General features: G+C 42.2%; 2 protein-coding genes and 1 long non-coding RNA gene across 8 annotated transcripts in view; 1 reads left to right on the forward strand and 2 right to left on the reverse strand.

The window, feature by feature from the left end:
* Nucleotides 1–6,900: 6,900 nt before the first annotated feature.
* On the reverse strand, nucleotides 6,901–10,221 carry RPL14 (ribosomal protein L14). Its single transcript, XM_085226438.1, has 6 exons — nucleotides 10,028–10,221; nucleotides 9,442–9,640; nucleotides 8,861–8,955; nucleotides 8,106–8,205; nucleotides 7,631–7,684; nucleotides 6,901–7,088 (listed from the first exon to the last, which is right to left on the reverse strand). Exons 1-6 carry the CDS (start codon nucleotides 10,204–10,206, stop codon nucleotides 7,002–7,004), a joined length of 714 nt encoding a protein of 237 aa, XP_085082564.1. The 5' UTR covers nucleotides 10,207–10,221; the 3' UTR covers nucleotides 6,901–7,001.
* A 30-nt stretch (nucleotides 10,222–10,251) lies between these two features.
* On the forward strand, nucleotides 10,252–12,195 carry LOC146544150 (uncharacterized). Its single transcript, XR_014883973.1, has 3 exons — nucleotides 10,252–10,387; nucleotides 10,484–10,695; nucleotides 11,233–12,195. It is a non-coding gene; the product is annotated as an uncharacterized LOC146544150 (long non-coding RNA).
* Nucleotides 12,196–12,548: 353 nt separating this feature from the next.
* ENTPD3 (ectonucleoside triphosphate diphosphohydrolase 3) overlaps nucleotides 12,549–26,379 on the reverse strand; it is a 44,447-nt gene continuing 30,616 nt past the window's right edge. For 4 of the 6 annotated variants that reach the window (XM_085226432.1, XM_085226435.1, XM_085226434.1 and 1 more), the window contains 8 exons: nucleotides 26,168–26,285; nucleotides 23,204–23,354; nucleotides 22,283–22,442; nucleotides 20,057–20,287; nucleotides 19,392–19,664; nucleotides 19,185–19,295; nucleotides 17,297–17,434; nucleotides 12,549–15,236 (listed from right to left, as the gene is read on the reverse strand). In XM_085226432.1, the coding sequence (XP_085082558.1) occupies nucleotides 15,003–15,236; nucleotides 17,297–17,434; nucleotides 19,185–19,295; nucleotides 19,392–19,664; nucleotides 20,057–20,287; nucleotides 22,283–22,442; nucleotides 23,204–23,354; nucleotides 26,168–26,285 (1,416 nt within the window). In that variant the 3' untranslated portion in view covers nucleotides 12,549–15,002. The remainder of the gene's footprint in view (nucleotides 15,237–17,296; nucleotides 17,435–19,184; nucleotides 19,296–19,391; nucleotides 19,665–20,056; nucleotides 20,288–22,282; nucleotides 22,443–23,203; nucleotides 23,355–26,167; nucleotides 26,286–26,379) is intronic. The other 2 variants (XM_085226433.1, XM_085226436.1) reach the window with 1 other exon arrangement.

The raw sequence follows: 26,379 nt of genomic DNA on the forward strand, positions 1-26,379 counted from the left end.
AAGATCATCTAGTCCAGCTGCCAACCCACCCCATCATGCCCACTGACCACGTCCCTCAGTGCCACATCCACAGGGTTCTTTAACACCTCCAGGGACGGTGACTGCACCACCTCCCTGGGCAGCCTGTGCCACTGCCTCACTGCTCTTTCTGAGAAGAAATTCTTCCTATTATTCAACCTGAAACTCCTCTGGAACAACTTGAGGCCATTCCCCCATATCCCATTGCTGTTACCTGGGAGCAGAAGCCGACCCCCACCTCACCACAGCCTCCTTTCAGGCAGCTGTAGAGAGCGATCAGGTCTCCCCTGAGCCTCCTCTTTTCCAGACTGATCAATCCCAGCTCCCTCAGCCCTCCCCATCAGATTTGTGTGCCAGATCCCTCACAGCTTCATTGCCCATCTCTGGACACAGTCCAGGGCCTCAACATCTTTCTTGCGGTGAGGGGTCTAACACTGAACACAGCACTCAAGGTGAGACCTCACCAGTGCCGAGTGCAGAGGGACGATCACCTTCCTGCTCCTGCTGGCTGCATTTCTGATACAAGCCAGGATGCCACAGGCCTTCTCATCTACCTGGGCACACTGCTGGCTCATGTGCAGCCAGCTGTCCACTGGCACTACCAGATCTTTTTGCACTGTGCAGCTTTCCAGCCAAGTTTCCTCCCAAAGAGCAAAACCTGGCTCTGAAATGACACAGAGAGGGGCACACAGGAGGCTTCCTCTGAACATGAGACAGCACTTCTACTGCTGTGCATATGACAGAGATCTGGCATAGGCTCAGGGAGGCTGTCAGGTCTCCTCCGTGGAGATCTTCTCCCCTTCTGCCTCAGGAGCAGGGGCAGAAGCTCCTGGAGCCAGGGTGGGTACAGGCCTCAGAAGGGATAGCAAGGTCCAGAAAGATGTTGTACTTCTGAGAAGGTAAACAGATAAAGTTGAAGGGTATCTTTTCCCCATTTAGAAAATGTGAGGCTCTAATGGGTTTGAGGAGCCGTGAATACAACTTTCCACATACACCAAGATAATTATAAGCTTGAATGGATTTCTGAGATCCAATCGCTACCCATATAAATCACTGCCTATCGCCCACTGATTACAAATGAGCTGCTAAGGAAGCCTTTGGATTTCTCTTTTCTCCCTGTTATCTCATATCTGCTGGCAGTGGGCTTGAACCAGTAAGGAGCAGCCTACAGAGGATACCCTGAAACTACAGCCGCCCCCAGAAGCTACTGCAAAAGGACGGCAAGGAGCAAGCAGGAAGAGGAGAGCCAGGTAGCTGCCAGAGGTGCTGGGCTTGGGGTTTGCAGAGCTAGAGATGCTGAGAAATTGACAGGCTCCTAAACCAGGTCTTCATCTGGCTTCTGAGCATGATGTGTCCCCATTCCTGGCCACTGTCCCTAAAGGGGACACAACTCAGCTCTCTAATGCAGGGAAAACACAGGCAATGGGAGATTTCTGCATATCTGGGAGGTAAGGAAAGAGAACCTGCTCTCTCAGGATGTCTGCATTGCTCTCATGGCAATGCTCAGGTCACCCACTCAGGTCACCAACAGCACTCTGAATTCCCATAAATAGGCCCCAGTCAGAGCATAGGGGTACATTAATGCTGTCAGGTGCTTCTGTCATACCTTTTCTGACTCAAGATAAAAGTCAAAGGGCCTCATCCTGAACCAGGAGAACATCTTTATAAACAGCATTCACAGTGCCAGAGAGCATTACAACATCTACAGAGAAACCAGACAATCCCTAGGCGTAAAGGCTCCATGCCTCCCACAAGTACCTATGGCATCAGGCTGCTATCGTCACTCGGATGCACACAGAATGAGGCACAAAATTTTTTTAAGACTTCCAGAGCCTTTGGGTTAATCAGAAAAATATAGTTTCTCAGTCTGCAACTATTTAAACCTGGAGATTCAGATTTCTCTTTATAATTTACTCATTATTATCTCTCTTCATTATTAATCTGAAGGAATGGCATAGAGCTGCATCGAGTAAGGGTCAGGTTGGGTGTTAGGAAAAGGTTCTTCACCAGAGGATGGTGGGCATGAAACAGGCTGCCCAGCGCAGTGGCCACACTCTCAAGCTTAACAGTTTAGGAAGAGTCTGAGCAATTATGTTCTCAGGTAAGTGGTCTTATTCTTGGGTGGTCCTTTGTGAAGTCAGGAGTTGGACTTGATGGCCCTTAAGTGTCCCTCCAAACTCAGGATATGCTATGATTCTATGATTTACCATTTCTCTAATCTGCAGACCTCACCAGCAAAAAAAAAAAAAAAAAAAAGTGTGTGAGTGTCTGTGTGTACCTTCAACTTTATCACTGTTTAAAAATATTGGAAATCTGATGAAGAATGGTGCACTGATGTCTCCTTAGAAGAATCCTGAAATCAAATATCAAGCAGCTTCCTCATCATAGAATAATTAAGGTTGGAAAAGTCCTCTAAGACCACCTAGTCCAACCATCAACCCATCCCTGCCATACCACTGAGCGCATTCCTCAGTGCCACATCCACACGGTTCTTGAGCACCTCCAGGGACACTGACTGCACCACCTCCCTGGGCAGGCAGCCTGTGTCACTGCCTCACTGCTCTTTCTGAGAAGAAATGTTTCCTAATATCCAACTTGAAATCTGGTATGTGAAGCTCTGACTGATACAATTCCAGGACCCAATGGGTATGTGGTACAACACCATTACCTTGGAAACACCCAGAAGTGCTCTGCTGGCATGAGCACCAAGATCTGACCATGAAGGTAACAAAGCTTTTCCTGAAAGCGAAGTTATTGAATTGAACCCCCAAAGATGCTTACTTATATTGACTATAAATGTAGCTTTACTAAGGCAGGAAAAAAAGTATCCCAAAAGGTTAAGACCAGGGGACTGTCCTATTGGCTCCCTGTGGAAAGAGATAGGAGCAGACCCAATGAGGTACTCACAGCACTTCCTGCATTGTGATTCTGTCAGGTTTGTCCTGTGTTCCAGGAGGAAATTTGCACTCTGAATAGGGACGCATCACTTCAACTTCACAACAATTCACTTCTTTTTCAGCTAATCGACCTGAGCTTCCATGGACTCCTCTGTGAAATGGCATTTTTCTCACCACCATCTCCAGCCCCACAGCTGTCTCATAGACAGGCTGATCCTCAATAGACTGGTTTACAGCACTGAATAGAGCAGATTGCTCCACAACCAGTAGCAATTTCTGGGACACCTTATCACAAAGTTATGGACAGGGGCAGTGTGAATAGGCTTGAGGAATTAGATTCACAGGCAGGTCTAAGAGAGATTCTGAAGAAACGGGGCAGGGGAGAGTCCTATAGCAGTGCTGATCCTGCCGCTGTACACGTTGGAGAAGAGGAAGGGCCACACTGCTGCCTGTGCCCACCCAGCACCTCCCAAGCACAGTTGTTTCTCCCAGGTCACGTTCAGGTGGCTGGGAGCTGAGGCAGCCTGCTCACGTATGGGGTGAGGACCTGCACAGAGCAGCAGCTTGCCAGACTCCCCCTGGACTCTGAAAAATGCTTTGAGCAACCAGAGCAAAAATGATGCCGCTAGCTAGTCAGAGTTAATTTGCTTCATTATGCCATAAACCCTCTGATTTTTTTCATTATCCACAGAGGCTTCCAGGATGAGGTAAGGTTCACATATGCAATGCGAATGAGACAAGCAGTAGAAATAAAAGATAAGCCCCCCCCCAATCTATTTAAAATTATTCTGAAGCTCCAGGAGGAAGAGAAAGGGGCTTTTTCCTATTCCCCTAAGTCTATTTCCCGTTCTTTCTTTATATCACCTTTACACAGCATCAATCAGCAACTCAGCTAGGAGCAGCCTTTCTTTTGTTTGATGGCTTGGGTAAACATGAGGTTCAAACAGCAGCTCTAAGTCTTGACTGCTGAGTTATTGTGAAAAGTATTCAGATGTTGTGCCCTCCCGCTGGGTGTCTTCAGGTAAAGCTCCAGCTGATCTCAAAGATAATATTCCTCCCTGCTACTTAAATATCAACACTATTCCTTTTCTAAGGCACATACCAAAGCAGAGCATCCAGGTGAGATCCTGCCATACAAACCTGCACCAAGGGCACTTTGCCCCAATAGAGCACACAAAGCAGGCATGAAAAGGGCTCAGCCCTGTCCATCATGGGACCACAAAACAAAATGTCCTGAGACACACCTTGCCGTGAGGCCAGTGAAGAAATGCTGAGAAGCATCTGTGATGGATGCCCCATCCCTGAAGGTGCTCAAGGCCAGGTTAGATGGGGCCCTGGGCAGCCTGATTCAGTGGGTGGCAGCCCTGCCCACAGCAGAGAGTTGGCACTGGGTGGACTTTGAGGTCCTTCCAACACAAGCCATCCTATGATACTACGATTCAAGGTCAAAACATCAAAAACTATCCTGAACATGAAAAAATGGCAGGAATTATAAAAGGGAAGAACCAAAACACAAAGACCTGAAACAGGAAAAGCAAAGACCACGCAGCCAGTCCCTTAATTTGCTCCATATAATATCTGTAAGCCATATACTGCTTACCATTATGCAACCAATAATGTCTTGAATAAAAAGTAATGCCTTAACCAAACATCTTAACAAAAGGCAGCACGTGGAATTTTCAGGTATCTTATCAACATGGACTGGGGGGAGAATAGGAACACACAAGTCTGGAAATGTTTAAGGGACAGTGCAAGCAGAGGAAAACAGAAAGCAGAGGGAATCCAGATGAGAATCACAAGTCCACGATCAGCACTGATGCCACAGAAGCTCAGCCACTACCAGCGTGAATTGCTTTTTGGTTGAGTTGCCATTGCTGCAAATGCCTAAAACAGCCATGTTCCACCTGAGGACCGACCCAGCCTGCCTTGCAGCCAGCCCCTGCCCCACACCATCATGGTAGCAACTCCGCCACACAGAGCAGCCCAATCCAGCTGTGGGCACGCACCCATTGCCCAAGGGAGCCATTGCAATTCCTCTTCACACAGTGCAGCCCAGACAAGCCCAAAAGTGACACTCACACACCAAGACGTGTCTCTCAGCACCACACTGACATCTATTAAATCCCTCTGCAGAGCAGCAGCTGAGCACGGTGGCAGCAGCTGTGGTTTGGGTAAGAATTTGCCTGTCATTTTTTAACTTTCATTTTACCAAAAAGGAGCGCAAGCAGTGCTAGAGGCTCTGGGAAGGCGCCTCTTGCAGAGCTGGGGAGCCCACTGGGCATGACAGTGTTCAAAATGAAACTTCAATTATAGCGAGCACAAGGCATGGCAAGTTGATGTGTTGGCCCAGCATTGCAGCCTTGCACAACAGCTGCACCAGATTGTTGTAAATTACACTAAGGGACTCCAATCCTGCTCCCCTAGTTGCTCATATCTCCCAGACTTAGCAGCACCTGCCTCTGACTGCATCTTAGGAAGTACTTATCTGCTAATCCCAGGGGTAAAAATCACCCTCCCTACTCCAACAACAAGCCTCCTACATGTTCTGCGTGAAACCAGCTAAGAACATCAATGCCACAACTTCACCTTAAGCTGTTTCTGAACAGCAGATCCAATTTCTTAACACTTCACAAAGTAAATTAAAGAAGTACGTGCTGACTGGGTCCAGCAATTCCACCTCAGCCAACTATAAATGCAAAATAAAGATATGTATAAGCACATCCATCACTGTCAAATATTCATGCCCTCACCTTTGTTTGGCACCGTTCCCCCGTATGCAAGGACAGCAGTTACCTCATGAGCTGCTGTGAAAAGCAAATATTGCCATCGTGTGGTAAGCATTAGGAACAAATCCATCCTTCTGCCTTGTTATGCGTGGCCTTCGAGGAGGTGCACCCCTGACACCATGCAAAGCCATAGGCAGCTTGAGAGCTTTCATCACTTCTAAGGAGCAGCACAAGAGGCTCACACACAACATGCTGTCAGAAGGTGAAGTTACCCAAAAACCTGGTACATTCTACTGTTTCTCTTTCCTCCAGACTGTAATCCAATATAATTTAACATCTCCAGATACTTGAATGCAAATTCTAATCTCAATTTGCATTGTTTTGGAGGCTTTTCTTCCTTAGCTACACCATTCACACCGAGTATGTTTGAACTCAATTTCCAGAGGCATAAAACTGTCGTCTCAAACTGCTTGTGACTGAGGAAACATGACCAGTACTAGTTAAAAGAACAACCAGGCACATAGCTATTGATAAGCATTCATTTTTAAAAGCACACATTATCAGCCTACTTGACAATATACGAATGCATATTTGACAGTGCCCTTCAAGGTCTTACAACCTTCATTTTTCACTATTCTCCTGCCTTTATGTTTGACTTTAAAAATAACTTCCCTTTGTACTACAAGAGAACTCACATCTACAATTTCTTCATTCAACATGAAGAAAACACAACCCCTGCCAACAGACCACACCTGAGAAAGCATGGAAGATGCTGACATTTAGAGATGCAGACATTAAAGTGCAAAGACTAAATCAATTTGAAATACTGAATTAAATAATTATTTTTTTAGGTCACGCCCCTTTTTACTTAATGGTTTTGATTAAAAAGTGGCAATTGTGTGCCCTATAGTTTAAGGAACTCAGGTGCAAGGTACTGATACAAACTATCAACTTCAAACACACTGAAGAGCAAAACTATCCATTTCCATCCTGTTAACAAACCATTCAGCACAACTGTGTGTTTTTAGACATTTGTGGTGCAGAACTATTCCAGGTCACCGCTCGCAGACTACTAGATGATGCCTGAGGATATGAACTATCTTGAATTAGTAAAAACGTCAATATTCAAACTGTCTTGGGTACAAAGTACTGAGCATAGTCTGTATGGTCAACACAATGCGACAAAAACATTTGTGTGTTCCAGAGAAACCCTTGAGCCCAACGGTTGTAATATTAATAAATGACACAGACAACAGAAGCAAAGTGAACTTGATTACAGTTTAGATCAGATCTTTTACCACTTGTCATTTCTGAAGAATCAGAACATGGACACAAAGTGATACACAGCTAGAAGCTCATTTTATTTCTGTTTCTTCTCTGTCTTCTTGACTTTCTTAGTCGTCTTCTTCTGGAGCTTCTTAATTTCATGCTTAATGATCCTGTTTCTCTGCAAAACAACAAAAAAATTACTATTAATCAGATGGAAACTACAACAGTTCACAAGCATTATTCCTCAAATTCAGTTCTAAGCTTTCAGATTCTACCCTTTCCAGTAATAAGCCTTTGCTAATCTGACTGTATTTTAATAAGTCAAAAGATTTACCATGTATTACATTTAAAATGTGAAATTCCACCTAAAACTGATCTACCAAGCAGTAAACATCACTCTGGCTGATGTGGGGATTCCAATATTCCATATGTAAGTGGTTTATTACAGAATGAAATACTAACTGTATCCAATAGAGAACATCTCATTTCAGCAGCAGGTAACTCCTCAGCTCTGACAAGACTGACAACAGGCCATGTGAATTCAAGTCTGATCAACGACTGACCAAAGAAATATAAAAAAATTCAAGGCATCCCAGTATTTTTTGTCTCTCTATAAGCCAAGCCAGCTATAAAGGCAAGACTACCAAGGATCTCCATGTGACTCTAAAAGTAAAGTTTAAAAGCAATAACCTTGTAAAGAAACTACACTCAAACACTTACCATTTTCTTTGCCTTCATAACCTTGTAACGATCGAAGTCAGTCATTTTGGCTTTCTGTTTGAAAAGAATCAATCATGAGGCTGTGCCACATATCCATGCAAGTCATAGAACTCAGCACTTTAAAACATTCCACAATTAACTCTGATCCCCTCCAAACTTAGTCTAGCTACTCAGCTGGAATTAGTTCAGTACAGAAGGTTTTCACTGGGATGCAATGATTCAAGGAAAAAAAAAAAAAAAAAAAAAGGAGATTATAGAAATGACCATATAAATGACTATAAGTTTCTATAAATTATTATAGGAATGACCTTGTACCTTACAGTACAAAGACAAGTAAAAGCTGATTGCAATTTTTCATCTCACTATGACCACTTTTAATCTTAGCAAGAGTAAATACATAGTTTATTATACTAAAACTAATTTTCACGAGCAGAAGCAGTAAGAAGTGCATTACACATCCAGTTAAAACCCATACCTTTTCTCTGGCTTCAATCTTCTTCGCCCATCGTGTTGCTGCCCACTTCTCATTTATATTCTCCTTCTCCCAGGCACGACGCACACACTTCTGACGAGCGCTGTATGACAAGAGCCAAGTAGTTATATTGATTATCTGTACAGACCGTTCTCTCTGATGCCATCACATCCAATTTCACACAAGGGAAGATCATCCTTCTGCATTCCCTCAAATGCAGAAACCAACCCTTCAGTTTAAGTCACTTATACCACAGGGATGCATGTGGCATTCATGTTTTGTTATGTATGCTTTGCTAGGACTCAATCTCTGAGTGATTTCCAGCCACACACTCACACTCCCAGCAATGGTTCTCAATCAGAAAAGCAGCTCAGATAGCAACTAAATCGAAGTTCAACCTCCTAAAACTCCATGCAGCTCTGCAAAGAGGGAATGTTTTTAATGTCTGAAAGTGACAAACACACAGCTGCACAGTACTACTGCAACTGCTTCCACTTACTCCTCACATCCCACTCCTAACTGCAAGCTGCCCAGCTCAGGCTGTATCCCATAGACTCCTGGGCAGCAGTTATCAACCAGTGGTGATAATGGAAACCTACCCACATTCAGCTGTTGTAACATGGTCTGCACAATTTTAGCTGCATACACATCAGTGTATTGTAAGCTGTATGAACATCTCTCATCAGATCAGGCAGCAAGTGACAGTATGTTTTAAACAAGCCAAAAAAAAAAAAAAAAAAAGAAAGCAAACAACTCACCTATGCGGGAACTTGAGAACAAAGTCAGTCAGCTGCATGCATTTGAAGGGCATGGCTTGTCTCCTGACACCACTACAGGGGCCATCCACTAGTGCCTGAAAAAATGAGTTATTTTTTAAAGGTTTTCTGTTTTTCCATCATACTCCACTTAGTTTCCTAATAATTTAGGAACTTCACCTTGATACCAATATCTCAAATCAAGATACACGTTATTCAGACAAAACCAGAAATGACACCTTGTGCACATAACCTAAGCCTTACAAGCTTGTTTTCATCTCTGGGACAAAAAAACAAAAAAAAAAAAAACAAACAAAAAAAAAAATTAAAAAATACACTCAATAAGATCTCTTTTCAGCTCCTCGGGATAGAGGGATCTTTTCATATAGCGAAAAGAACCTGTTTGTCAGGCATCAGTGCCATTCCATTCAGAGGTTTCAGCCTCCAAGTGGCATTTACTCAGCCACTTCTTTTTCTCAGGAAGATGGGAGAGGGCAATGTACAGCTTGCTACCAGAAGTTTAAAATACAATAACAGCTGTTTAATCCCATCTGTATCAAATGCTTACTCCCTTGAATAATCACCGAAAAGAAACTCCCTTTAAGCTCTATATACAAGGCCTGAGCGCTCAAGCTGTTCACAGAGAATGAAGACGACAAAGGCACGGTGCTCTGGGCTGACCCTGTTCTGGTCGATAACATCCACGATGGCCACCAGCTTGCCAGCATGCCGCCCGAAGGAGACGAAGGCGATTCTGCCGATCTCGACGAAGCGTTTGAACACCTACGGGCAGAAGGATCGGCACGAGTCAGCACTCAGCGCCTCCAACAGCAGCTCCCCGAACCCTCCCTTGCCCACAGGCTCCAGCCCCGCCCGGAGAAGTGCTCGAGGAGAGCCTCTTGGCGAGGCCGCGGGGCCCCGAAAGCCCCTCAGAAACCTCCCCCCGCCTATCGCAACCCAACGGCCACGCGCGCCCCGCTCCGACTCGTGTCGGGCGGCCTGCTCCGCGGCCTGTCTCCCGCCCGGCCCAACGCCCGGCCCCCACCCGGCTCCGCCGCGGGGCCAGGAGCAGGGAGGCCTCCACCGATCTCCGCAAGCGAGCGGGAAAGGCGCGGAGAGGCCCCGCCGGCACCAGGCCCCGCCGTCGGTCCCGCGGCCGCACGCCCGCACCATGATGGCCGCCCGCGAGCAGAAAAGGAAGGGGGGGCCTCGCGCCGCCCGGAAGCCGCCCTCGAGCCGCTACTGCGCATGCATGGAGGCCGCATTTTGCTACCCCGACGCAGCGCGCCTGCGCAGAACGCCTTCCCCAGCTCGAGGCCAGTCGGGAATGGCGGCGTGCCAATACGCATGTGCGGTGGGCGGCGCGGGTGCACACTCGGGTGCGGTGCGGTGGTGGCGCGGGGACGCATATGATGATGCAGACGTACATGTGGTTCACATTCTGCAGGATTTTATTCTGTAGGCATTAGCCACAAACGTGCTCCGGGAAAGAAGAGTGCAAGCAAAATGCAGAGCACTGATGGAAAATAGGTGTGACCTTTATTCTGCTGTGTCTTCTGTCAGCAGTGAGAATAAAGATCCCAGTTTAGCTGTCTAAAGTGGGGTCTTTATTGTTTTTATTTCTAGAAGAAATCAGAGCAAGTAAATAATGTCGTAGAATCCTCAGAGTTGGAAGGGACCTTTAAAGGTTGCCTAGTCCATCTGCCCTGCAATGAACAGTGACACTACAGCTACAGCTGCTGCTCAGAGCCCCATCCAGCCTGACCTTGGATGTCTCCAGGGATGGGGCATCCATCACCTCTCTGGGCAGCCTGTGCCAGTGCCTCGCCACCCTTACTGTAAGAGACTTTGTCCTCATTTCTAACCTAAATCTCCCCTCTTCAAGCTTGAAACCACTTCCCCTCATTCTGTCGCAACAGACCGTGGTAGAGTCTGTCCCCGTCTTTCTGGTAGCCCCCCTTTAGGTGTTGAAAGCCTGCCGTCAGGCCACCTCAGAGCCTTCCCCTCCAAGTTCTCTTAATTGATGTATTTATTATGTAAATGCCTGGGGAACTGATCATAAAAACCTTTACGAGCACTTAACAGCATCAGGTATTTTTGAGAAGTTCTATCCAGAATACCACTATAACATTATATATCATATGCTTTACAGTAGCAATATATTAATGCACGTATTAATGTTTTTAACCAATGCTCTCGATCAAGTCAGCCGAAGATGCTGTCTTTTGGATTCTTCCATTCTACAGTGATCTGGAAAAATATTTCTCCTTTTCCTTATTTGATGAACCAAATCTCTGAGGGACTTTGTAAGAGGAAGGAAGGGGGACAACATAAACCTCTGGAATTTTTAACAGCCTTTGCATGTTTTATGGCAGATACTCAAATGTCACTCCTGACTGTGCTGATGACTTGGGCTGTGCCTTACCATCAAACAACAAAAACATCTGAGAGCACAAATGCGGTCGTATGAAAAATCATTGCCAAAGCAATGATGGAATTACAGCATCAGTGGAGAAGGGAAGAGCAATTGATGTCACCTACCTGGACTTGTGCAGTTTGTTTGACACTGTCCTATATGACATCCTGGTCACCAAAATGGAGAAAAATGGATTTGATGGATGGACCACTCGCTGGATAAGGAACTGGCTGAACAGTCTCACTCAAAGAGTTACAGTTAACAGCTCAGTGTCAAGTGGAGACCGGTGACAAGTGGTGTTCCTCAGGGATCAGTGCTGGGACAGGTGTTATTTTTGGATTTACAAAAGTTTTCTCTCTTTTGTAGACTTTTAAAACTCTACAGTTAGCCTGCAGAAATGTTGCCAAGCAAGCAACTCTAGATACGGCCCATGTACTCATACAGCATTGTATATTGTACACACAGAAGAAAACACTGGTAACTGAAGGTGAGCACTATTTTGAGACATGGCTTCATTGCCATCCAAGTGAATATAAATTGGTACTAAAATAACAGAATTTTTAAAATGAATAAAAACTCCCCGACTTGGGACATGATTATCACACTGTGGTTTTATTTACTTCTTTTTCTGTCCTCTGAACTTACCAGTGTTCAATTATACCATGCAGTAACAGCTACTGCTTTCTTTTGCATGCTGCTTTAAGAGAAGTTTGTCACTTTTGCCCACCCCTCAGTGATGCCTGCAGGCACATCATCTCTTGTTGTTTTCTTCTGCTTCTCCACAGCTGAGATTTTGCTCTGTATTACACGCTCCTGCTCCTGATGCCTGACAGATCTCTTTCTAAACAATCTGTATCATTACCTACCTCAATATCTGGGAAGTTCCTCTCTTTGGCACACAACCTTTCAGATCTGTATTACAGCAGTGAACCTGAAGTAAACCCTAAACATGTCAGTGTCCCTGAAAGAAATATTAAGTGTTCAAAAGTAGAAGTTGTTCATATGTATTGTGTATATATATATATATGCAGATTTATATGCATATTAAAAAATAATAATTGAGAGTGGCTTGGTTTAAGCCACTGTTGTTTCCTCATTGAGAATATAGAATATAGCACTGTCCACTCCAGAAACTCACAGATGAGTTCTACAACTTGCAAATTTATATCACAGAAAATCATTTCAGTCTTCCTCTGCTTCTAATAGGAATAATCTGTCTGCCAAGGGGAAAATACTGATATTTGCAAAAGATGGGGAAAAGAAAGTACAGTTGGCTTAGCTTTTCACAATTTATTTGTATTAATCTTTGTAAGCAAGCAGTAAAGAGTACAAAAAGATAAATAAGCTGTAGTTTGCAATGTTCCCAAATCCCGTTCACCTCATTGGCTCCCCACCACATCTGTTCAGTGGTAGATGTGGGGAAGTTACACCTGCTGATCAGGTTCTGACTCATACCTGGGGGAGGATTTAGTCAGAATCACATCTCCATTGCTCCACCTCTCCCCCAGAAGTAACCACGACAGCCAGGGACAGCCAAGCTGCCCGTGTCCGAGCAGTACTTTTTACCTCTGACACTGAATGGGGATGATGCTGCTGACTGGGAGGAAGCTGTAAGCTGCAGTGGTGCAATTGGCTGACTGAAGTTCAATAGTTTCAGCTTTCCTAGCTAAAACTGACAGGAGACATAAGACTGAGTTCTTAATCGACTGGCTGTCATACTGATTCAGTAAAGACATTATATACATAGGGAGAAGAGGGCACAGATTGTGATTCATGGAGAGAGAGATTCTTTGAATAGGCACTGGCTCTATCCAAGTGTATCTGTAAGTCCAAGTGAATTTTTAATAATTTCACTTCTTTGTTAGCTGCTCATGGGCTTTAGCCAGTGAGCAGAAGATGCTGAATATGGCAGTCTCACCTTTGGTTTACACTTTCTCATACCGAAAACTTCAGTGCAAGAATTGAATAACCATCCCTTCAGAGAAGCTATGATGCAAGCAAGGGAAACTTCCTGCAGAGGGAAGCAATCCTGAGAGGCTGGAAAGGGAGGAATATATTAGTATGTTGGCAGCAGCTATTTGTAGGACATTTGGGGGAATATGGTGGGTGAACAGAGCTCCATGTAGGTAGTGAATCTGGGCAAAAGGAGATGGCGGAAGTTGGAAGAGAAACAGAGATGCTTTTTCTCTTCCTGCAGGTCCTGAACAGCACAGCAATTCCCTCCTTCTGCCAACTCCAAAGCCCTAAGGATATGTCCCCCTCATACATTCACAGATTATGTTAAGGCAATACGAAGAGGAACAGAGACACTGTACAAAGGGAGGAGATGGCAGACTTTGCAGAAGTCTTTTCCAAGGGCTAGTTCAAAAGCCAGCTAAGGAAGGACAAAGCTGCACAAAAGACAGACAGGGGAAGGAGGAATTTCCATGAAGGACACCTTGAGCATCACGTAAATTTGTACTCCAAGATTTAAGTGGGTAAGAATTAGAGGTTTGGTGCAGAATGCCTGAGCTTTAAAGGAAGGCAACTCTTAAGAGAATGAAGGTAGTTGTGTTCCCAGTAAAGGTTTGGAGTCAATGCCACTGACAAAAGCATCTGCTACATATATCCCAGTGCTGCTGAAAGAATGCTGAGGCCAGGACAGTAGAAAGGCTGATAAAGACAGCTGAAAACAGCAATTGTGACTGCAGCTTTGTGGTCTCAAACCCACCACATAAAGGCAGTTCTTCTGGCCTGCAGCTTGCCTCCTAATCCTCTTAGCCTTGAAGGAAGAGCTGAAGTTTTTGCCTACTCACATTAGTGCTTCAGAAGATCCAAGACAGTTGAAATAATATGTACGTGTCAAGCTGGTACTTACTGTATCTGAGATTAGGAGGAATACGGTCAGGACAAGAAAATACCACAAATGTTTGTCATCGTTATTACAGAAAAAAAAAGGACCCTGAAAACTCTACAGGCTTCTGGAGGTAATTATGATACATTGAAAATTAGGTTCCATTACTGAAAAGATTTTACTTCCGCCTTCAAAGCGAATCTAAATGTGCCATAACAGAGGCATTCTGAGATCTTTGTAGAGCTAAAAATATACTCAGCTTTAAGATGGGCTTGACAGTCCTGAAAGATGTTGGGAATGTTTCACACCCTAACATGGTGGGGATCAATTGTTTGGAATGGCAATAAAAACAACTCGCTCCCAGCTGTGCTGTTCCCATCAGCTCATGTGATTACCCAGTGTTTGTTCCACTTTCAGAAGCTGGATTGTTTGGGGGTTCTGTGTCAGCAGCACACACAAGAACAGCCACTATGTTCTCTTCTCTCACAATTTCTACTGACTCATTCTTAAATTTTATCGTAAACAACCACTGCCATTGATCAAATACATCACTTATCAGATGGCACAGAATTAATGGACAAAAATTCATACATATCTGACAGAAAGACTATAAAAACATGAATAAGCAAAGCAGCATGCCTGCCCATGCTTTATCTTGCTTCAGCTATCAATGCTTTACATTGAATACACTAATTTTACAGAAGCAACTGCCAAAATATTTCAGAAGCACTCCGGTTTACCACATCACAGACTCCTTAGTGCCTCTTGTCTCCTTTATTTATGCTTCTGGTCTTTTCAGAACTTTTCACCTGTCTTTAACTATGTTTTTCAAATATAAAGTTCTATATAACTTTATAGGATTATGAATTTTTTGGTCAGTCTTCAGGTAAGTTTTTTCATTCTGGAGTAAATACATATTCCACATGACTGATGACCTTCTGATTACGTGACACAATACACAGGTAAACAAGGAAGAAAAGACACAACAGTGCCAGAACAGTGAGGAAGATGAGGAGCCCAGCAAACAAAGAAGGTTTCAGAGGTAACTGGATCAGCTTGCCTTCTGCTGGAATCATGTTGGTGAGGCTCAACATGTAACCAAGGGACCATGCTATGCTGCTGTTACCAACCTGAAATACAGACAGAAGAGTCCTATTCCCATGTACTTTTCAGTCAAAGAAAAGAGCTGAACTGCTGATGCTGGCAACTGTCTCCTAAGTTATCAAGGAAAATTACCTTTTTTTTTTTTTTTCAGTTCAAGAGAATGCTAATAAAATTGATCACAAGGGTGGGTGATATACAAGCAGACAGCCAGTTGTTATGGGCTTTTATGTACATAAAACATATTTTTAAAGAATCAGCACTAGTGCAAATTCTTAGAATCACTCTCCTGTTGTAGCCAAATCCTAGGACGTTATTTAATTCAAGTAAATAAAAAAACTCACAGTCCAACTGACATGAACAAAGAGGAGGCTAGTGTAAATTTAATGTTAATGATCAACTTTAAGCAGTCCTACTGGTTGTAGGAGACTACGAGGACCTATAATATTTGGTTATTTTTATAGTTGTGTATATTCTAATATCTTTTGTTTACGTAATATAGAAAAAGCTTCAGCAACAAGAACTGAAATACAACAGATTGAGCAAAGCACTAAGATGGACTAAGTTGATTCTTCATTGACAAAAGAGGGAAAACTTCTCATTATGGGGTTCAGAACCTTTGCAAATCATCTAGTTCTACATAGGCACAGATCTTAGCATTGTGTTAAGGTTCTTAAGCTTTCACTAACTAAAAGCAAATATCCTTTTATAGCATGGGCCAGAAAAAAATCTCCACACTTCTCAGTGTATGCTCTTGGAGGCAACTGTGCTGTTATTTCTGGGATAGCTAGTGAAATTAGATGTGACTAGTTTTAGCTCTTTGAGGGGCAGATCTGATTAAGATGTAGTCTTTCTTTTGGACTTTCACAATTTCCCTGGTGCAAACTGTAGGTAGCAAATAAGCCTTTGGCGTTTCCATTTTGCTCAGTATTTTTATGGTCTTGCTAAGTACAGAAAAATATTTCTGGATTTGGTTGCTCCCACCTGCAGGGGGCAACAAAACATATGTTTAAAAAAAGAAAAAAAAAGATCCACTCCTTACAGGTCCAGATTAAGATCCAGAGTAAGCTTTGCTGATTTCCTGGTGGAAGGGCTAAGTCTGATTTGATTCTTTAGTACACTGGTAGTAGAGTATGACTGTTTAGAAAACATTACTTATGATTACTTATGATTTCTCAGTGAAAGCTTCTCAGCATATCTTGCATTTAAGAGCTCTCTGCATGAAGATCTATAACCATTTATTTGTTGTTTTTGCACACAAGTGCCAAAAAATTTCCAGACTCAGTGGAGATCAAGAGACAACCTAGGACAAGCTTTTACAGTAACAGAGAGGAAAGGATGCAGTCACAAAGCACTGCAGGGTCTGTATTTCCTGATGTAACAGCCAGGCTTACATAGTGGGCAATGCCTTCTGAACTGGAAACAAGGATTTCTTAGCAGCAGCTTTAGAATGAATATATACTACTTCATCCCAACTATTCTAGCTTTTAGGAGGAAAATCAGAGGTCAGAGAGTAGTGTACATATTGCACAAACATGGTTGTACACCTTCTGTCTGCCATATCCAAGCCAACAATCCATCAGTATAAATTCTTATTCCAGAAAACCAGATTACAGCACAGGTGGATGTGCCATCTGAGGATGATGGCTGCCCTAGTTGCTTCATCCCCTGACTACAAACCATCTCTGCCCATTTGCCCAAGGCTCTGGCAGCACACAGAAAGGTTGGAGTTCTCCTGTTCAGCCCATCAGGATTAGCTCACTGACCTTGACTGGAGAAGAGTTTCAGGCCTTAAGTGAGCCAATACTTTAACTGGGACAAGGTTAAAAATATAGTATTATTTGATATTTGTCTCATTGTTAATGCTTTTTAAAAGAATGTAGCCAGCATCACCAAGTAATGATGCAGCCTCTGGAACCAGGCTGAAATTGGTAGTGAGGCTTGAAAAGTGGCTTTGTTTTATGCATAACATTTGACAATCATCTATAAAGGTTGTTTACAACCATAATATTTTTGTAGGCTGCTGCATCTTCTGTTTTCTTCTAGACATTGTTGGGTTAAAATTTGTGAAGAAACTATTATTACTCACCTCCTTTTGAAAGTGTATCTGTGGCCAATTCCCTGCATCAAAGTTGTAGCCATGTACAAGCAAGTAATAAATAAAATTGGCTGAAAAACAGTAGGACCTCGTGTATATTTCTTCCGATTTAGGTAGCATAAACTGGAGCTGAAAGCACAAAAAAAAAAGCAAAAAAAAAAAAGTAAACCATAAAAAAACAATTAGTTTGAGAAAAAAAAAAGAACCCAAACCAACCAGAATACTTTGGATTCTAATTAAAATGCATTAGAAACAGCAAGTAAAATTGTGGACAACTAGAAGGAGATTTAGAGTGAAAACATTCTGATGGTAAGACAGCTTACGTGGTAAAAAATAATCAAAATAAACATAAAACTGTACATAAATGATCAAGGATGTTATCGTTCCTAAATTTTCCATGTCATCTTTATAGTGTGGTTAAAACTGTGGTAGTAAACCACAGCCACAAATCTCTTTAAGAGGATCACAGAGTGCACCTTCTGTGTGGCAGTCAGCTACGAAGCTGCGATGATGGTAAATTAGAGTAGGAAATGCAGCAAAATGAATGCAAAACAGGGAGCTAGTTTGGTAATGTGAGGGACTTCCCTTCAAATTTAATACAGGTCTATCCATTTATCCTAGTTTCACACTAACAGCTGAGATAAGAACAGAGCATGAGGAGTATCACAGGAGTAGAAAAACACTGAGTTAAACCTCCATCAACAGGACTGCTCTCTGGATGTCAGTTTTGACCTAAGATGCTCATTTTGAAGATGAGTATCAGCTGGAATCCACAGACCCAAGCAAAGTGCTTTGAACTCCCAGTTCCAAGTCCCATCAGTTACAAGAAGAGCAGTGTATCACAGAGTACACAAAACATCCTAGACAGATGAAGTAAGCTGGAAAATGAAAACCTACTGGGTGAAAACAGTGCAGAAAAGGTCATGGAATGCCAGTTTACTTTAGTAATTTTAACAATTTTTTACCTTTTCCTCATATGAACTCTGTGGGGACAATAGTGAAAAATCAGCTTGCCTTCCACCAGTACTAGTTCTTCACAGTCAAAGTTAGCTCCCATTTAAGTCAAATTACGGCTATGCTGCATCAGCTCTGTTGCACTGTGCACTTGCTGATAAATGTAGAATACAACTGTTTGCTACTAAGTGCTTTGAATATATCATGATACTACTGACAGTCTGTGGGATCAAAGTGTGTTGTTAATAAATATCTGGCTAAGTTTTAAGTTTAAATTGGCCTGTTTTATCAACCTTCTAAATGCTTCCATCATGGCAGTCTCCAATTCCCTGGAATGAATAAATTTACACCAAGTATGAGGGCTGCTCTGAAAGTATCACAGAATCACAGAATGCCAGGGTTGGTAGGGACCTCAAGGATCATGAATCTCCAGCCTCCCTGCCACATGCAGGGCCACCAACCTCTCCATTTAATCATAGACCAGACTGCCCAAGGGCCTCATCAAATCTGGCCTTGAACACCTCCAGGGACGGGGCATCCACAAGCTCTCTGGGCAGCCTGTTCCAGCACTTCACCACCTTCATAGTAAAGAACTTCCCCCTGATATCCAACCTAAATCTTCCCTTCCTCAACTTAAAACCATTTTCCCTTGTCCTGCTGTTATCTACCCTTCCAAAGAGTTGACTCCCCTCCTGTTTATAGGCTCCCTTTAGGTACTGAAAGGCTGCAATGAGGTCACCCCATAGTCTTCTTTAAGTAATGCCTCTGATTTGAAGCATGGTGGGAAAACAAATGTTAATACTGACAGAGACCTGAAAAGTTTTGAATACTCGAAGAGTCCATTTTCTTTTTATATCTCATTCACAGATACAAAAAAAAAAAAAAAAAAAAAGAGAAAGAAAAAGAAAAAACAAGGCGCACTTACCTGGGCCCAGCTTTGTGAACAGAAAAACCACATACTTGAATTGAAGTCAGCTAGAGAAAAGTGCCCAGATAAATTCAAAGCATTAATTGTATAGTAGAATCCTGAGAAAGCCTATAGAAAAGGAGCAGATGAAAGGCCTGTTACTTTCAGAACTGCTGAAATCAAAAGCAAGAAAGTTCAAAAAGAAATGCTGATTTGAAAACCTACCACAAAATTCCCTTTAACTTTTGGCTGATGGATTCCATTGAATGGACAGTCCTCCTGGTTTCTGCAAGTAGTGAAGTTAAACAATAATGAAACCATCTCTTGACACAGACCTGGGTCTCCTGTTCCATGGAAGATTACGGATTGGTTTGGGTAATAGTTTGCTGGTCTCAGGGACTGTGTACAAAGACTGCCACAGAAGTACTTCATTGTTAAGGCAGTCTCGTAATTCCGAGGGTAACATGGATTATTCACACTGGAACTGGTGCTTGACTTCTGAAGAAAAACAAAGACCACTCACAAGCATGAAAGACTTAATGTGACGATAACTACAGAAATCTTTTTAACCCACATACACGTGTTCTTGATCTCTTCTCTGTCATGGCTGAGCACTGTAATTCATATGGACTCTTTTTCTCAAAACCAGCAAAATCAGCAAAACGCTTACAGAACCTGTTGAGCTTTTTTTGTCTGATGTTACAAAACTCAGAGCAATATTTAATAAATATGAAGACCTTTGAAACCTAAGTGCTTTTTGGCCACAGCAACACAAGCTTTTACTGGGGTCTCCAAACTCCACCAAAGGGAAGAGACCACAACCCTAAGAACCTGCTTACACAATTACTGAACAGCTACAAGAGCAGCATAGCAAACAGTCCTAAACAGACCTGAAGCAGCAATGCTAAAAGCCTTTTCTCAGCTTCATCTCTCCCATAACACTGGAAGCTGTGAGTGTAGACATTGTAGTCGTAACCATACAACTTCACTTGTATGGTGTTATTGAAGTTCTCCTGAGAGTCCTCTGGGATAAAAGAAATTTGAGTGGAAGCTCCTCCGAGATCCAGTGCACCCATGGTCTCTTTTCTGTATGGATGGACCCATGTCCTCCAAAGGTTTCTCTACACATAAAAATAAAAACAAAGCTGATTAGAAATATCATCTGATTGTTCTCCCTTCAAGTTCTTCTACTTTTAACTTTTTTAGATTTCCCCTCCCTCTCTGTCCTTCACTTTTTCCAGAAAATCTTAGCTCTGAGGAAAACATGCAGATGTTGCTTTTAGGTAATGAGAATTACTCCCACAGAGCAAAGAGTCTGAAAGATGGAAAAAGTAATACAGCATAGCTTTGAACACTGAGGACAGCACAATAATCAAAGCACTGGACTAGTTTGATCAATATCTATACTAGAATGCAGGAAATTGAAGTCTAGGTACCTGGGAGATCTGAATGGAATTAGCATGCAAATTTGCTTGTTTCAAGGCAAGATAAATTGTTAAAGGAATAGAATACTATTGTATACAGGAAAAGAAAAGAGAATGAAAGTAGAGTAAAATAGAAATCAAAGGAATGTGAACCCTTAATCTGTACATTTCCATCACTGAAACTGCAGTGGCAGTAAATCTGATCCATTCAGTTGGCATTTTTCCCTGTTTTCGAAAACATCCCCCAAATTCTGCATTTGATCTACACAGTCACTGTGCAGAATACCTCTTCTGTGTTAATAATTCTCTCCATGTTTACTGCAGTATAATTTAATACGGATGATAATGTGAACGTAAACACAAGAAGAGAAAAGAAACATGGGCTAGCAATCATACTTATGCAAAAAATCTACAGTGATAGATTTCTCTTAAGAGCCCATGGGAGCATTTCACTCCTATCTCCAGTCTTCTTATAAGAACAGTGAGAAGCTTCTTGCTCCTATTCATTATAATCCACACTTCAGTCTTCACACAACTCTGTACTAAATTGGCTTCTAAACATCTAGCATTCTCTTCAGTAGTCCTCATGAATCTGTCATATGGAAATTGAGATCTTCAGTATTAAAATTCACGTGGTAGGAGACTGACATCACCCCAAAGTTCATGAAGTCATTTTTGTTGCATAAAATAAGAAAAACCATGCCAGAACATGTGATTAGAACTACTATTTAGTTTTCTTAACTCAGCAGGAACCAACAACACATTCACCATGAAGTATCACTTGGATTGCCAACTCCTGCTTACTAATTTCCATGTCTGAACAGGAACCATTCTACCAAGACAGTGAACAATACTCAGAGATCTGGTTGGAATTATTTTCAGCCTAGCAAGACTATCTGGAAGAACTGCAATAAATGCTAAGAGCAGCACACGACTGCCATGAAAGCATATAAACAGTTGCAGAAAAATACTTCCTGTTATGAAGTGCCTGCCTGACACTATTACAACTTCAAGGGACGATGTAAGCATGTTTATGTTGCTATCACTATGGACAAAATAGGACGATCCACTAATTGATCTTCCCTCCCAAGTATAGGTGTGACAGTTGATGTCACAGCCTGCAACTTTTCAGCAGTACTGTAATGAACTGTATCAGTGATTTCTGGCCTAGCTGAGGCATATTGGGCCACATAAAATTCACTGCTTAAGACGACTGTCTTTTTTAGTTAAGACAAATGAGCTAACATTGCCAACATTGCCAAACAGTTTGGAAACTCCTAAGCTGCGTAGACTCTTCACCAGTAGAGCTGCAGAGACAGCAACTACCTGCAGAAGTCACAGAAAAGAAGGTGGAAACATCCTTAATTGGCACCACTGTCAAGATGTCAACACTTGTCACGTTTGAAAATATCATTGCATACAGGAGCAGTGCAATTCTGTTTCTCAGTAAGGCACTGGTGTCATTTATGGAAGAGCCCTGTTTAGTGGATCTGCGGTTTTACCTTTCCCAGGTCAGATTCCTGTCACATCTTTTCATCTGTGCTTCCTTTGTTCAATCACTACCACAAGACCCTGTCATATGTTTCACTGTGAAATAAAAATTATAGCTATGATGTTTTAACAGGCATTTCCTCTCAAACCTTTCATTTATAAGAAAGAGAACAGTGAAAAGCATGCATTTTTTCCACACACCTCTAAGAAATTGCCCATTAAATAGTTGGCTGTTATCCATCCATACACCCCTTCCTCTGGCCCAGTTATGATATGCGCACCCCTAAATCGAAAAGGTTGTGCTCTGAAGTAGTTTTGAACGCTTGCGAGGACTTCGTTGGCTGCTGTTTCATTTTGCAACCTAAGCAGTTCACAAAACATGAGACACTGAGCATCTGGAAAGGCAATTTCACGTTTAGTCTTCACTGCCTAGCAGCTCAAGAAAAGCCTTACAATCACCTAATAAAAACTGACATTGTTTTAGCCTAAAGGGGATGCTTATTATAGGGAACAGCCAAGGACCCAGCATCACCACAGCAACTCACCCACTATATACAAACTTCACTCTTTGTCATACAAGTTCATAAGTATTTTGTCTCAAACATACTCTTTTCTTAGTGAACTGAGTGCTTACATGATATCTGTGGGCTAAAACAGTCCTGAAATCTTTCTTCTCATTCTGCTTAGTCAGAGACCAAACATATAAAAAAGTCTGTGCCACAGCTGAAGCCACAGACAGACCCCAAAAGCCACATTACATCACATCCACATCAAGAAAACTCTGCAGTGTCTAGCTTTTTTGCTGCCCTCAGATATGCACAAACATCATCTGTTTACATAGCGTTGGATTTTAAGATAGCTTTGAAAGAGCGAATTAAAATTCTGCCTTCTACAGAATAAAGCAAGGATTTATTTTCAAAGTGGTACAAGAGAGGATTTTCATATAGCCCTGCTTTCCCTATTAAAAAAATAAAATAATTGAATTCGATTGGCTGGGCTCCATTTCCTTTTGAAATGACCAATTTCCAGTGGACAGAAATGTGCCCAGTACGTTTCTCATATTCTTTCTTCACAGACTGCTATACCAGTACACATGCAGAGGAATTCAAACTTCCACTGTACCTCAGCAGTCTCATGCCAGCTGTAGCCCCTAGATAAATTGAAGTGCTCTTATGTAGATGAACTGGGATTCTCTCCTTGACTTTATTCAGGCACTCATCAAGGGGTTTCGCAAGGGCTCCTGTGTTATGCTCATAACTGGATATACCAGGACCTAAAAGAAAACAAGTAGATTGACTGCATTCTGCTTTGCCAAGTACAAATTAACCTAATTAAGCAAACAGCTGTTATGACAAAGAAGCTCCCACTTCCCTCTTGTAGTTGCAAACAACAGAATGGTTGAACTGTGACTATTTAAGGAATAAACAACGTAGTGACCGTCTAAGCTGTGTGTGACAGAGAAGATATCTGAAACTTCTTGATTGTATGTGTATGCATGTGCACGTAGTACCATGCATGCAGTAAGATGCATATAAGAGCATAACCATCTAATTCATAATGACAATATTATGTGAGGAAAATAGGTTTATTCACAATGCTATAGAAAATAAGATGTCTAGTGGATGTGAAATTTCTCTGATCTATTAAACTACAGCACATACCTGTTTACACATGTTAAGACTAAGATTTCCTAAACTTTTGTTTTCCATAACTTTTGTGGGCACCACTGCACCCTTATAGCTCATTGCTTTCAACTAAAAATAAAAAAGCTTCTGCAAGGAATTGCTGTTGAAATTCCAAGACACACACAAAAATGACTCTTGATGTCACTGAGGTACAAGTTTAGGTTGGTGCATGTACTACTGAGAATTTTACAGCTTTCCAAACTTCCAGTACCAGAAATGGGAGTCAGATTGTGCTACATGATGCATAACTATCTGAATAATTTAAATGAAAGTCTTTCCTCCCTTACAACACTCCAAGGACCAGCAGGACCTCAGCTTTGTCAGGTTCAACTTGAGTGTAAATAGAAATGTTCCTTAGTAAAACTCCCTAGCTGAGGAAGTGGCGCATAGAGAAATCCAGGAAAGCAGAGGAGCAACTTTGTTTCACATCCACAGCAGCTGTTGTTGCCTCACACTCCCCATGCACGTTTTTTCAACAAAAGCCTCTACTCCTCAGTGTTCAGAACAGGCAGAGCAGGTCACAGGGCAGTAATTTTCCATTCTGGACAGCCTACTTTGCTGGTGATTAGAGCCTTACTGGGACAGACTACCTGCACTACATTGAAAGGTTTTGATTTTGGGCTGGCTCAAACAGACATGGCAGAGTTACCTAATAAAAGATGACATGAAATTACAAGAACACTACAGAAGTTACAAATTAGTTGATTGTTTGACTTACAAGTTCAGTAAGTTTGTACAAGTCTACCTCTAGGTGGGGCCCAGAACCACCCCCGCAATTTAAGTGGCTAAGGCTACCAACAGATAAAGAAACATTACCAGACACTTTTGGCACTGTACTTCTCCACCTTAACCTGAGGAACACAACACATGAACCCTCTGTCTCCTCCATGCAGAGGCACCCAAGACTAGAGCAGTGAAACGTGCTGATTTTGTACACTGGATGATAAGAAGTGCTGTGGTTGACTCTGGTTAAGGCCCCATGGGACCCAAAGAGCTCACAGCAATTTGGACTCCTCTGTTTCACAATATTTTATTTACCCAGTTAAATTCACAAAATAATTCCCTGTCCGTTTTAGAGGAGAATAGGAACTGCAATTTTCTCACTCCAGAACTCCTACAGGCAACATTCTGAATGAGTTAAGACATAAACAAGCGGAATGTACCCCTCCCCGCCCCAGCAAGCAGGATGCCACTCCTGCAGCCTGTAAAGGACACATCACCAGGCACGTGACAGTACATTTCTTCTGTGCACATTACATTTGTCTTCCTTCCTTTGTTGCATTAAAATTATCTATATGTATGTTTAATGATGATGACAGAAAGATCGGTGCTGTTGAGAAACTATTCCCTCCTACTCGTCTCCTAGTCACTTATGAACCTCTGAAGTTACACCTCTGACAGGTATATGAAAGTTTGGTATCTTTGGAAGCTTAGCCAACTGTCTCTGACATTTCTTATGAAGTAATCTACAGCAAACTGCTAGAGCACATACTTAATTAACCACACTGGAGTCTAAGCAAAAGTCAGTACAGTTTAGTGTCCTCTCTCTGAGAGGAGCCAGTGTAAAACCTTAGACAAAAGATGAGGCAGGCAGCCAGTGGTGGTTGTTGAGAGAGATCTTCAAGCAGTCCAAAAGTACTGGTTTTCCTGTGGCAAAGACCTGCATATTCTTATTTGAAACAGCTATGACATTGTTAGAAACAATCCTGTAGTTTAGCTGTTTTACTTGATAATTTTATTAGACTCTCCCTTGCTATCTAGAATTGACAAGCTCTTCCAGTTCTTCATGCCTTTCATAATTCCCCGTCTTGTCTCTTTCAAAGTAATTACAGAATAATTCCAGCTGAACTGCATAGGCCTCATTTCTCTAGGAAATCTGACTCAATCCACAAAAGTGTTTTTAAAACACAGCTAATGCTTTTGGAAACTAAAAACTAATTTTTTAAACTCCAGTGGCATAACTGACATTTTTGCTCTCATCAATGCCAAACACCTAACTGGGGCTAAACTTCCAGTTCTTCTCAGAGGTTTCTTATTCCAAACTGTTTTTAAATATATCTTATACTTTCCTTTTGAAAGAAATTATTTCCTATTGAAAGAAATTATTATTGCTAAGCATTTAAAGACTCTCTGTAATCAAATTCTGACTGCACCACTCATACACTACAGTGGAGTAAGCCAAATTTAGCTATAATTTTCCCTCTGTTGGAAAATAGTGCAACCTACCATAGCAACAGTTGGAGGACTGATGCTGACAGACACAGATACGGTCTTAACAGTTCTTGAAAGGAGGAAAAAAAAAAAGGAAAAAAAAAAAGTGGGAAAAAAAAAAACAGTATAAGCTTCCAGATAACCTTTTCCCAGAGGCTACAAAAAGTAAGGAACTGCTATCTGAGCTCACCTTTCACATCACACTTGAAGGTTTGGCTCACTACTCCCGTATCATTTTCTTTTTCTGCTGGCCATTCATAGACATAGACTGTAGTCCGTGAAGATCCAGCATCAAGGACTATTCCATACTGTGGAGAAAAAAGTAATAGGTCACATCAAGAGACAAACAGTGACATCTTGAACACCCATATGCAGCCATACTTTTTCAGATCATCAAACTAA

The sequence above is a fragment of the Meleagris gallopavo genome, chromosome 6 (assembly GCF_905368555.1).
Source record: "Meleagris gallopavo chromosome 6, MGAL_WU_HG_1.1, whole genome shotgun sequence".
Classification (NCBI taxonomy): domain Eukaryota; kingdom Metazoa; phylum Chordata; class Aves; order Galliformes; family Phasianidae; genus Meleagris; species Meleagris gallopavo.